At 50.5% G+C, this 10,654-nt stretch overlaps 1 protein-coding gene across 1 annotated transcript in view; it reads left to right on the forward strand.

Annotated features, from left to right (window-relative positions):
• ETV4 (ETS variant transcription factor 4) overlaps positions 1-5,754 on the forward strand; it is a 125,114-nt gene extending 119,360 nt beyond the window's left edge. The window contains exons 12-13 of the mRNA XM_030220966.1: positions 3,542-3,643; positions 5,293-5,754. Coding sequence (XP_030076826.1) covers positions 3,542-3,643; positions 5,293-5,505 — 315 coding nt within the window. The 3' untranslated portion in view covers positions 5,506-5,754. The remainder of the gene's footprint in view (positions 1-3,541; positions 3,644-5,292) is intronic.
• Positions 5,755-10,654: the final 4,900 nt, after the last annotated feature.

Raw genomic sequence — 10,654 nt, forward strand, 5'->3', positions numbered from 1 at the left:
CATTGCTCCGCCCCCAACGTCATTACGTTTGACGCGAGGGCGGGGCCCGGAGCGATTTCCCCCCCCGCCTCCCTGCCAACCCCTTCGTTGTTCTGCCATTGCTCCGCCCTCGAGGGCGGGGCCCGGAGCAATTTTCCACCCTCCCTGCCTCCCTTCCTGCCAACCCCTTCGTTGTTCTGCCATTGCTCCGCCCTCGAGGGCGGGGCCCGGAGCAATTTTCCACCCTCCCTGCCTCCCTTCCTGCCAACCCCTTCGTTGTTCTGCCATTGCTCCGCCCTTGAGGGCGGGGCCCGGAGCAATTTTCCACCCTCCCTGCCTCCCTTCCTGCCAACCCCTTCATTGTTCTGCCATTGCTCCGCCCTTGAGGGCGGGGCCCGGAGCAATTTTCCACCCTCCCTGCCTCCCTTCCTGCCAACCCCTTCGTTGTTGTGCCATTGCTCCGCCCTTGAGGGCGGGGCCCGGAGCAATTTTCCACCCTCCCTGCCTCCCTTCCTGCCAACCCCTTCGTTGTTGTGCCATTGCTCCGCCCTTGAGGGCGGGGCCCGGAGCGATTTTGGTGGCTTCACCACCACGAACCTTCGAACCTTTTTGAAGGAAGTCAGAGCTTGGCTTCACTGACGTTAGTGTCCTCAGAACGTTGAGGGTGAGTTTTATTATAGTAGATGTTAATAGAAATAAGATGCCATCTTCTTCAGGTCAGAAATGAGCAAATGACATATATCAGACTATACACTGTGTCTGGAAAAAACTGGACCCCCCCCCCCCCCCCCCTTACATATTTTCCAGATACTTTTCAATTGTTTAAACATTAAGGGTCTTGCTTACCAATGTGCGCTAGCATTTTTAGAGCGCGCTAAACATTAGCATGTGCTAACACCCATAGGGATATATGGGTGCCTCTAGCATTAGCGCACTCGCACCTACCCAGTGGCAGGGCGACGGGGGTGGTCCATCCCAGGTGCACACTGCAGGAGGGGTGCAGAGAGCAGCACCTTGGCTGTCGTCTCCGCCGGTTCCTTGTTCCCTCTGCTGTTACGTCCTGTTCTAGGGCAGAGGGAAAAGGAAAAGTGGAGGAGTAGCCTAGTGGTTAGGGTGGTGGACTTTGGTCCTGAGGAACTGAGTTCGATTCCCACTTCAGGCAGAGGCAGCTCCTTGTGACTCTGGGCAAGTCACTTAACCCTCCATTGCCCCATGTAACATAGTAGTAGATGACGGCAGAAAAAGACCAGCACGGTCCATCTAGTCTGCCCACGATAAACTCATATGTGTATACCTTACCTTGATTTGTACCTGTCTTTTTCAGGGCACAGACCGTATAAGTCTGTCCAGCAGTATTTCCCGCCTCCCAACCACCAGTTCCCCCTCCCATCACCGGCTCCGGCACAGACCCCGTATAAGTCTGCCCTCCCCTATCCTAGCCTCTCAACCACCAACCCCTCTTCACCCCGCCACCCAATTTCAGCTAAGCTTCTGTGGATCCATTCCTTCTGCACAGGATTCCTTTATGCCTATCCCACGCATGTTTGAATTCCGTTACCGTTTTCATTTCCACCACCTCCTGCGAGAGGGCATTCCAAGCGTTCACCACCCTCTCCGTGAAGAAATACTTCCTGACATCTTTCCTGAGTCTGCCCCCCTTCAATCTCATTTCATGTCCTCTCGTTCTACCGCCTTCCCATCTCCGGAAAAGATTCGTTTGCGGATTAATACCTTTTAAATATTTGAACGTCTGTATCATATCACCCCTGTTCCTCCTTTCCTCCAGAGTATACATGTTCAGGTCAGCAAGTCTCTCTTCATACGTCTTGGAACGCAACTCCCATACCATCCTTGTAGCTTTTCTTTGCACCGCTTCCATTTTTTTAACATCCTTCGCAAGGTACGGCCTCCAAAACTGAACACAATACTCCAGGTGGGGCCTCATATACAGGGGCATTAAAACCTCCTTTCTTCTGCTGGTCACACCTCTCTCTATACAGCATAGCAACCTTCTCGCTACGGCCACCGCCTTGTCGCACTGTTTCATCGCCTTCAGGTCCTCAGATACTATCACCCCAAGATCCCTCTCCCCGTCCGCATTGAGCCTGCCATGAGTGGGAAAGTGCGGGGTACAAATGTAACACAAAAAAAAAGACAGTGGAGCCGACAGCCGAGCGGCTGCTCCCAGCAGTTAAGAAGAATGCACCCGGGAAGGGGGGGTGGGGGTTGGAGGTGATGGGGGGGGTGAACGCTGCACCTGGGGGAGGGGGAGTGTTGTGCTGCACTCGGGGGGGGGGGGGGGGGGCAGCCGACCGCCACTGCACCTACCATTGTTGCTCAGTAAACAGGGCCCTTAGAATGACCTTTAAAAATACATTAGTCCAAACTTTTATTAGGAAACGCCCTTAGCAAACGCTTTGGGCTGTATGCCTTAATTTGCCGTTAAAATGGGAGGAGTGGCCTAGTGGTTAGAGTGGTCCTGGGGAACTGGGTTCGATTCCCACTGCAGGAACAGGCAGCTCCTTGTGACTCTGGGCGAGTCACTTAACCCTCCATTGCCCCAGGTACAAATAAGTATCTAAGCCGCATTGAGCCTGCCATGAGTGGGAAAGTGTGGGGTACAAATTTAAAAAAAAAATCCTCTTCACTAAATGCTATTTAGCTAAAATGGAGCTTAAGGGTCACTACCTGAATGACGACATATTGAAAACGGGGATAATCCAGTTTTTACAGCACCTGTCAATAATAGTATCATAGTATCATTTGTTTTTGGTTATTTAGAAAAATGTCGGGGGTCTCGTTTTTTTTTCCAGACACTGTGTATATGTGAAACATAAATCAAATGAATTCTTGTACACTGCTAATACTCCCTTTCCAGGGTTTAGTGCGGTTTACATTCTAGGTGCGACAAAAGCCGGTAATGTTAGCGTGAGGTATGGCAACAGAGACAATTGGTGTAATGCATGAGACTAATGCATTCCAATGATAGTCTCATGAGGAAAGGTGGGGGTGGGTGGGAAAGAGAAACATGGAGCGATGAATGGGGGATCAGAGTATAATTTTATGGTTTATAATGTGATAGGAACCCAGATGTATGTTTAGCCCTATCTGGTGGGTGTTAAAATATTTCATCATTTAACTTCAGAGGTCTTTGTCAATATTAAATGCCAAAAGCAATATTGATTACCACTCCTAGTAGGCATGCATGGAAGGATTGAGAACTTGACTTTCAGTCCTTACCTTCTAGTGGAGCAAATCCCGCCTCTGGCTTTGGAGGCCAGATGAGTCCAGGCTTAGCCCAGTTCAAGAAAAGGTTATTCCAAGTAACTGTATTCTAATGGACATGTTTTTTTTATTCATTGTATTGCATTGTAAACCACTTAGAATAAAGCAGTATATGACTTGTACAGTAGGATTTTATTTTTTAAGGGGAGAGGAATGACGCACGAGGGGTCCGTTATGAAGATATTGGCACACATCCTCGGTGTGGCTTTGGTTAACATCTGAAGTTGCTGTTCAGTGATCACCGCCGTGGCTGCAGTAATGCCTGTGTTTCTTACAGGTTGCCAGGCTCTGGGGTTTGCAGAAGAACCGTCCAGCCATGAACTACGACAAGCTGAGCCGATCTCTTCGCTACTACTATGAGAAGGGTATCATGCAAAAGGTATCATTCACACTTCTTTTCCTCTCCTCAAGTCTCCTCTGTACTTGGAACAGGATTTTTTTTTTTTTTTTTTTAACGTAAACTCAGAGTGATGATCTGGACACAGAATAAACAGAAACGTGTTCTAGAAGGGAATTTAACATTCTTAGCACACCTAATCCTGGCACTTATCCCTATGATGTGCTGCTACACAACAGCCAATGGAGAATAGGGCAAGTAACATAGTAGATGACGGCAGGTGACCTGTACGGTCATCCAGTCTGCCCAACAAGATAGCCTCATTACATATAGAATGATGTGATACTTCAAATATTTGAAAGGTATTAATCCGCAAACGAACCTTTTTACGGAGATGGGAAGGCGGTAGAACGAGAAGACATGAAATGAGATTGAAGGGGGGCAGACTCAAGAAAAATGTCAGGAAGTATTTTTTTCATGGAGAGGGTGGTGGATGCTTGGAATGCCCTCCCGCGGGAGGTGGTGGAAATGAAAACGGTAACGGAATTCAAACATGCGTGGGATAAGCATAAAGGAATCCTGTGCGAAGAATGGATCCTCAGGAGCTTATCAAGATCTGGAGGTGGGGCTGGTGGTTGGGAGGCGGGGCTGTGGTTGGGAGGCGGGGATAGGGCTGGGCAGACTTATACGGTCTGTGCCAGAGCCGGTGGTGGGAGGCAGGGATAGTGCTGGGCAGACTTATACGGTCTGTGCCCTGAAGAGCACAGGTACAAATCAAAGTAGGGTATACACAAAAAGCAGCAAATATGAGTTATCTTGTTGGGCAGACTGGATGGACCGTGCAGGTCTTTTTCTGCCGTCATCTACTATGTTACTATATGTATGCCTGATCTTGCGTTGTCCTTGCCATTTTCAGGGCATTGACCGTAGAAGTCTGCCTGGCACTGTGCTTGTTCTAAATTGTTGAAGTTTTTTTGAGCCCCTGAAAAGCTCTACCACAGTCCATCCAAACCTTTTCAGCCACGATCTGGGCACAGACCGTAGAAGTCTTGGCCAGCACTGGCTTTACTTCCCCTTCAGCGGTGTTGCTACCTACATCACGTGCTGTTGATGCTTCTAACTTCAGGGAAGAAGTGTTGCATAGATCATGCTGTGTTTTAGGGGAGGGGGGGGTAACAGTATAGGATATGAAGCTGAATGTGGGTGGGGGGAGGGGAAACAGTGGTGGTAAGGTCCTAGCTTTAGAGACGAGGGTATTAAAAGGGAGGAGCCTCTGAAGCTCAGGGTGCCTGTAACTGTAGGGATGGGTTCCAGAATGATTGTTTCTTTTCCTAAAGATTGACCACTCTTTCCTGCTATTGCATACATGCACAGGGCACTCTTTTTAAGAAGAGGGCTCACTATTATCTGTGAACGACATTTCGTGACAAAGGTGAGAGAGACTCTTTGGAGCTACAGTACACCAGGACAGCATGTAGGAGAATGGTACTTTCCACCTGATCGTTCTGCTGCGATACCTCATGCTGCCTTCAGATCTTTCCTGCTGAACTAGGAAAAACGGATTTGTGGGCAGTGTTTCTCTAAAATTGGGGGGGGGGGGAGGGGGGGGGTTCTTAAAACACCCTCTCCCATCCTACCAGTACGTACCTTGCTCATGGCTCTCTTTTTTTTTTTTTTTTTTTTTTCCTCAGGTGGCCGGAGAGCGCTATGTTTACAAGTTTGTGTGTGAGCCGGAAGCACTTTTCTCATTGGCCTTCCCCGACAACCAGCGCCCAACCCTGAAGTCTGAGTTTGAGCGGCAGGTGAGCGAGGAAGACACGGTACCACTCTCCCACCTGGATGAGAACATGGCCTATGTTCAGGACCTCTCCTCGCAGCACTTCAGCAAAGGCTATTCCTACTGACTCCTTACAGGGGACATGATGTAATCCTTGTACATATGGGTATATTTTTTTGTTAGTTTGTGATAAGCATAGGAGATTTTTTTAAATTTTTTTCTTTTTTAAGAGACAGCCTGTTAAGAAGAGACTTTATGAATAAGCTGCTCCGAGTAGACATAGTCCCAGTTCACCTGAAATGCCAATGAGTTTCCCGGCGTTCAATGCCAATGTTTATTCTCTATCATGTTCAGCAAAAATATTCTAAGAGGTTTTGTCCTCAATCAGTAAGACAATCTTGGCCTCCCAATAGCAAAAGACCATACAGCCAGGGAGGCAAGTTTTGGAAAAAAAAAAGTTATTGGCAAAGAGGGTCTCGGCCTACTGTAGGCATCGTCAATGGTTTTGTACCACTGCGAGCTTTGGCTCTTTATTGTAGACTTCTGTCGTTGTCCTTTTCAAGACTTTCAAAGCCACAGTGTGAGCTGGGCCTTACAAGTATCAGCTTGCTTTGTTTCTGGTACTTTCGCATTCCCCAGCAGTCATGATGCATGAGGACACAAGCTCGGAGAGTGGAACTGAGACTGGCAGCTCCAGATTGAAAGGTGAATTGTAGCGTCTCCTTGTCCTGCAGTGGTCCTAGGCACCCAGTTTGCTGCCAGTCTCGAGCAAGGAAAGGACCTTGGCAGCTGCAGTAGCTGTTGAGCGAGTACTTGAAGGAAAACACCTCGGTTCAGGCAGCCTCATCAGCAATGCTGCCTTGAATCTTGTTCACACTGTCAGCACTTTTGGCAGTGAAGGGAAGGTGTGAATTGCATGCATAGCAGAGACAGCCGAACCCCCCCAGAGAGCAATGGCTTTGAAAAGTAACTAAACCTGTGAAGACCCAAGCGTTTGTGATGCATTTTCCATGCCTTTCAAATTGTTTGGAGAGGGGGACTAGGATGGGTAGAATAAACTGCAGCAGGGGAAGGGAAAGGATCAGGAATGGACACCACTTTTGAAGCTACCCCGCTGGTCCTGAATGTTACAGGAGTTAATAGAATGTTGCTGACAGTACAGAAAAGCCCCAAATTCTGTTCAAAATCCATTTTCATTTTATGCCCCACTATATTCTCTTTCTCCTATTTATCTTACTTTTTTTTTTTTAAATAATGAATTGTGCACCTCCTCTGTTCACAAAGCATCCTATCTAAGGTCACTCATCGCTCTTCTCTGTGCTGTATTCCTACTTTACAGGCATTACTGGTTCTTTAATTAACCCAGTAGTGCTTGGAAACTGGCACCAGGCATTTTCATTTGCAACTACCAGGGACGTTTTTCTATCCTAGCCTTCTATCACATCACAGCAGTTCAGGGTTGGAGGACCTCGCGTAGGGCACCTTCCACAATCCTGCAATTGTGAGCCCTAAATATGACCACTAGGTGTCACTATTTCCAGCTTTGGTCCTCTCTCTCCTCTTACTCCCCCACCCCCCAACCAAGGTTGCCAATTGGGCGGTTTTTCCGCGACCCGCTGCGGGAAATTTTGCCCGCTGCGGGTCACGGTTTTTTGGGCTGGTTTTTGGTTTTTTTCGGTGGTTTTTGTGCGGTTTTTCGGGCCGCTGGGGGCGGGGCTAGTGACGTTTTGGGCGAGGCCGATGACGGAGGAGGCGGGATTGATGGCGGAGTCGATGGCGGCGGGGGCGGGGTTGATGACAGCGGGGGTGGGGGTGTGAACTTTTTGGGCGGGTTTCGGGGCCGAGTACCTGGCAACACTGCCCAACATGCCAGTGCACAGCAGCGTCACTGAGTCACTCACTAGACTAGGCTAGGCCACCTCCATCTTTAGGGCTCTGAACCAGGGGCGTATCTGCGTGGGGCCACAGGGGCCTAGGCCCCCGCAGATTTCGCCCTGGACTCCCCTACCGCCGTTAACCCTCCCCCGCCTACCGCCAACCCTTTCCCCGCCTACCGCCGTCACCTACCCTGAGGTCCGCTCCTGCCGGTTTTTTAAACTATTACTTCAGCTGGCGGGGGACCCCCAACCCCCGACAGCCAGCCGAGGTTTGACGTCGCAGCACGTTGTACGGACCGTCAACCTCCGTCCAACTGGAAGGATGCATCATGCAGCTTTAACAGCACGAGGATGAAGATGAAGTTAAAGAAGACCTCGGCTGGGCTTCAGCTGAAGTAATAGTTTAAAAAAACGGCGGTAGGCGGGGGAGGGTTGACGACGGCAGCGGCGGGGGTTATAATGTGCCCCCTCACTCTAGCCCCTGCCCCCCTACCGCCGAATCTCAGATACGCCCCTGCTCTGAACTGCTCTTCAGCTGTCTGTGCTGTGTTAATGTTAGGTTGCAAGAGCTACCGTCCTAGGAAGTAGTAATCACACACTCAAAACCAGCTCTAACAATGACAAATTTACACTCGCTCTGAAGAAGGTGTAAACTGCAGCTATGTCCCCAGGACTAGTTTGCTGTAGATCTTCACACCTGCATTCGGCTTTCCAGTTTTATATTTTGTAGAGCGCATGGGGTCATTAAGGCGATGTGACAATTGGCTGACAGTTTGATGCACAAGGGAACTTTTTCAAGGTCTTCGGGCTCAGGCCTAGATCCTGCTCAACTGGTGCTTTGGGGCCGATCTTGTAGTATGAACCACTCGCTTATTAGGACTCATAACACATGAATGGCCCCATGGTGTAGCGTCAGTGCCGTTTTTTTACTCAGGTTCTGGATATTTTCCCACATTTAGATCTGTCATCTTTTTTTTTTCTCTCTCCATTTTTCTCATCTGCCTCTCTCTAGCTATATTTCATTCCTCTTTCTCCCACTTCCAGTCTTCACTTTTCCTCTTTTTATCTTTCAGCTACTTACCAGCTTTCCATTTTCCACTGTTAACATCCTCCCATTCCCCATCTGATTTACTCCTTTCTCAGCTCCTATTCCCCCAGATCCTTTAGCCATTGTGTAATCTATTTACTCCCCCCCCCCCCCCCCAATCTACTGTCTGCCTCTCAACCAGGGTTGCCAGCTGAGAGAAATTTTCCCAGCCCAAAACCAGCCGTAAACCCGCCCAAAAAGTGCCCGCAGTCAACCCCGCCTCCCGTGTCACTAGCCCCGCCCCCAACGTCACCCCTGATGTCAACCCCGCCCCTGAAAGGCTTCTATTGGACCAATAGAAGCCCCGGAAAAGCTTCTGTTGGACCAAATTGGACCAATAGAAGCCCCGGCAGCGGGAAAACCGGCCAATCGGTGGCCGCGAAAACCCACCCAATCCCGCTCCGCAGCCGCTCGAAAACCCGCTCAAATCCCCGCAACCCACGCGATTCGAAAATTCCCCGCAGCCGTTCCCGAAAAGCCGCCCAATTCTGTGGCTTAACCGCAACCCTGCCGACAGTGCTCTCAACCCCTCTACATTCCCAGGTTCTCCCTGTTGCTCATCCTTTTAAACCACCTCTAGTGTGTCTTACAGCCTATCCAGTCTTCCATTCCCCCTTTTTATCGCCCCTGTATCCACCCCCTGTCACCTCTGTCAGAGAACTGCCCCTTCTGTTGTTTCTCACCCTCTTCATAGCATCCCAGCCCCTCCCCAAATCCTCCAAGTTTTTCTTATTTCCCCTCCCCATCTTTCTGCAGGTCGACAGCCTCTCATACCCCTCTCCCTGTTGTCTGTCTTATCCCTGCTCAGTTTATTAATCCCCAGGTCCTCGCTTTCAATCCCACCCAAGCCTCGAGTCCCCGCTTACACTCCCAGTACCCATCCAGTCCTTTTTCTGGCCTCACCCCATTTCAGAGTCTGCATGCCTGCTATCTCAAAATACTCATGCCACAGCCTCCTCCTCCCTTCCCGAGCATCTGATTCACTGATCCTACCTTTCCTCCCCCTCTTCCTTACCTGTCCCTCCCTCTTCACTTTCCACTGTATCTGTCTTTGCTTTTTTCCCCCCGCAGTCTCTGTCCTATCCCTCGTTACACCCTCCATGTTATCAGCCTCCATGTTGCAGCCCCATTCTCCCAGCTTTCACAAGCTTCAGCCCTTTCCATTTCCAATTCCAGCCTCCTTAGAGTAGGCCTTTCCAAATCCAGTACCAGCTCCCCATCCCCAAGGCATCAGTGCCTTTCCAGCCAGCTCCCCCGCCCGCCCGCTTCAGCTCCTTAAACAGTGGTAAGAGCATGTTTGGCTGTGCTCTTTGTGCTGCTGCTGGCACTGATGCAGGTTTAAGTGTGAGAACAGGTACTTCTGTTTGTTACAAGCAATAGCAGGAAGTACCTGTTCTCACGCTTAAACTTGTGGTTGTGCCAGGAGGCCACGAAGGGAAGAGAGCAATGCACCACACTCTTGCTGCCGTTTACTGTTCTTGTTTGATTGTTTTTAAGGGCTTACTATACCACCTATAGTGTTACCACAGCGGTGAAGAGGTCACTGGTGTGGCACGCTTTTGGTACCCCTGAGCCACCTGACTCATACCTGAAGCCAGCCCTGCTTGTGCAGAAGGCTTTTTCTTTAAAGCCATTAAAAATGGGGCAAAACTGTCCTCTGTTAACTATGGAAGCTCTGTTGACCATTCAGTGGCCCACCCCAGTCCATTGTCTGCCAACTCTGGAAGCTCCGTTGGCCGTTCACTGGCCCGCCCCAGTCCATTGTCTGCTCCGTTGGCCGTTCAGTGGCCTGCCCTGGTCCATTGTCTGTCCACTCTGGAAGCTCCGTTGGCCATTCAGTGCCCCCCCCCCCCGGTCCATTGTCTGCCAACTCTGGAAGCTCTGTTGGCCATTCAGTGCCCCCACCCCCCCACCGGTCCATTGTCTGCCAACTCTGGAAGCTCTGTTGGCCGTTCACTGGCCCGCCCCAGTCCACTGTCTGCCAACTCTGGAAGCTCCGTTGGCCGTTCACTGGCCCGCCCCAGTCCATTGTCTGCCAACTCTGGAAGCTCCGTTGGCCGTTCACTGGCCCGCCCCAGTCCATTGTCTGCCAACTCTGGAAGCTCCGTTGGCCGTTCACTGGCCCGCCCCAGTCCATTGTCTGCCAACTATGGAAGCTCCGTTGGCCGTTCACATGGCCCGCCCCAGTCCATTGTCTGCCAACTCTGGAAGCTCCGTTGGCCGTTCACTGGCCCGCCCCAGTCCATTGTCTGCCAACTCTGGAAGCTCCGTTGGCCGTTCACTGGCCCGCCCCAGTCCATTGTCTGCCAACT

Source organism: Microcaecilia unicolor, chromosome 12 (assembly GCF_901765095.1).
Source record: "Microcaecilia unicolor chromosome 12, aMicUni1.1, whole genome shotgun sequence".
Taxonomy (NCBI): Eukaryota; Metazoa; Chordata; class Amphibia; order Gymnophiona; family Siphonopidae; genus Microcaecilia; species Microcaecilia unicolor.